Raw genomic sequence first — 1,613 nt, 5'->3', positions numbered from 1 at the left:
CCTCCTCATGGGTCTCATGGGCGAGAAGGAGACGTGGACGCCGCTCCTCGCGACGCTCCTCGACCAGTCGACGCACCACCACGCGCAGTACCAGATTGTGACGCTGGACAACCGCGGCGTCGGCGGCTCGAGCAAGCCGTTCGTGCGCTACACGACCGCGCTCTTGGCAGACGATGCACGCCTGCTTCTCGAGCACCTCGGGTGGACCCACGTCCATGTCGTTGGCGTCAGGTACAATACCAACGCATGCTTGTTCATGCACCCATCTCTGATGCGTCAATAGCATGGGCGGCATGGTGGCGCAGGAGCTTGCGTACGCGGCGCCGCACCTCGTCCGGTCGCTCGCGCTCATCGTGTCGTCGCCAGGTCACACGACGGGCGCGTTTCCTGGCATCACGCAGTTTGCGACGTATCTGACGATGGCCAAGTTTGGCTTTGCGCGTACAATGCATGACATTGTCGACACGATGATGAGTACGCTGTACCCCAAGCACTACCTCGCCGAGACGGCGTCGGACGGCCGCACGATGCACGAGATGCTGCATCAGTTTCACCTCGAGCTCCTCGACGGCGTCACGTTCAATTTGGCGGGCGTGCATGGCCAGCACGCGGCGGTCTTTGGCCACAACATGAGTCCGGCGCGGCTCGAGGCCGTGCGCGCCCACGGGTTCCCGATCCTCATCGTCGGCGCTGCGCACGACTGGATTCTGCACCCGAAGAACGCCGACTACTTATTTCAGCACCTCGAGGGCCCGCACACGCGCAAGGTCTTTTTTGACACGTCGGGCCACTGCGTCCAAAACCAGATGCGCCGGGAGGTGGCGGCCGCGCTCCACGACCACTTTGCGGTCGAGCCATGACGGGCACCGCGTCGATGTTTGCATTGCTAACGTCGTGTCGACACAGACGTCGAGTTGCATCCAATGCTGTCTTGTGTCTTGAGGAGGAGGTAGGCGGACACTTGTCGCTGGCGTCGGTCCTCTTGCAGCGGAGGCCTTGGTGGTGCATCATGCGTGCTACCTTGCATACCTCGCTAGGGTCCAAGTGGACCGTTGAGCAGGAAGACCGTGTGTGAAGCATGCAATCGTAGCGTTGTGCAAGCTGTAGCTAGAAGGGTTGTCTGGCGACAGTGAGCAACCGGTTTCATGACGTGGCAGCCTCTCGTTACAGCGTATCCTTGCGGCGCATGGATACAGTCCACAATAAGAATGGTTTGAAAGAGAAAGCTGAGCATTTCTCACAGTGATATGTCAAAAGCCTGCACTACTGTCATGGGAGGTTGATGAGGCGCCAAGTCGCCATCCTACGATCACCAAAGGCATGGACGTGGATCGTACCAGGCGTGTAAAGGCTGCGAGGTAAAAGCTAGCACGCCCTGTCGCTTCACAAGGGAAAAACCTGCAATATCGCTTTTACAGCGAGCGAAATGGCGTCTTGCAGCGCGTCATAATCGAAAACACCATGCTCTACAACAGCCAGCACGTCCAAGACAAGGAGGCCAAGCGCCGCGCGCGCGAGGAACAGCTCTTCCGCGAGACATACCCTGCTCTCTACGCCACCGAGCAGCGCCGCAAGGCCAAGGAAGCGCGCATGGCGGCCAAGCCTGTGTCGAG

General features: G+C 59.9%; 1 protein-coding gene across 1 annotated transcript; it reads left to right on the top strand.

Annotated features, from left to right (window-relative positions):
• On the top strand, positions 1-919 carry SPRG_17100 (hypothetical protein). The gene is made up of 2 exons (XM_012356465.1): positions 1-231; positions 284-919. The coding sequence occupies exons 1-2, from the start codon at positions 8-10 to the stop codon at positions 858-860; spliced, it is 801 nt and encodes a 266-aa protein (XP_012211855.1). The 5' UTR covers positions 1-7; the 3' UTR covers positions 861-919.
• Positions 920-1,613: the final 694 nt, after the last annotated feature.

Source organism: Saprolegnia parasitica, assembly GCF_000151545.1.
Source record: "Saprolegnia parasitica CBS 223.65 unplaced genomic scaffold supercont2.476, whole genome shotgun sequence".
NCBI lineage: Eukaryota > Oomycota > Saprolegniomycetes > Saprolegniales > Saprolegniaceae > Saprolegnia > Saprolegnia parasitica.
This window is presented reverse-complemented; position numbering and strand designations above follow the sequence as displayed.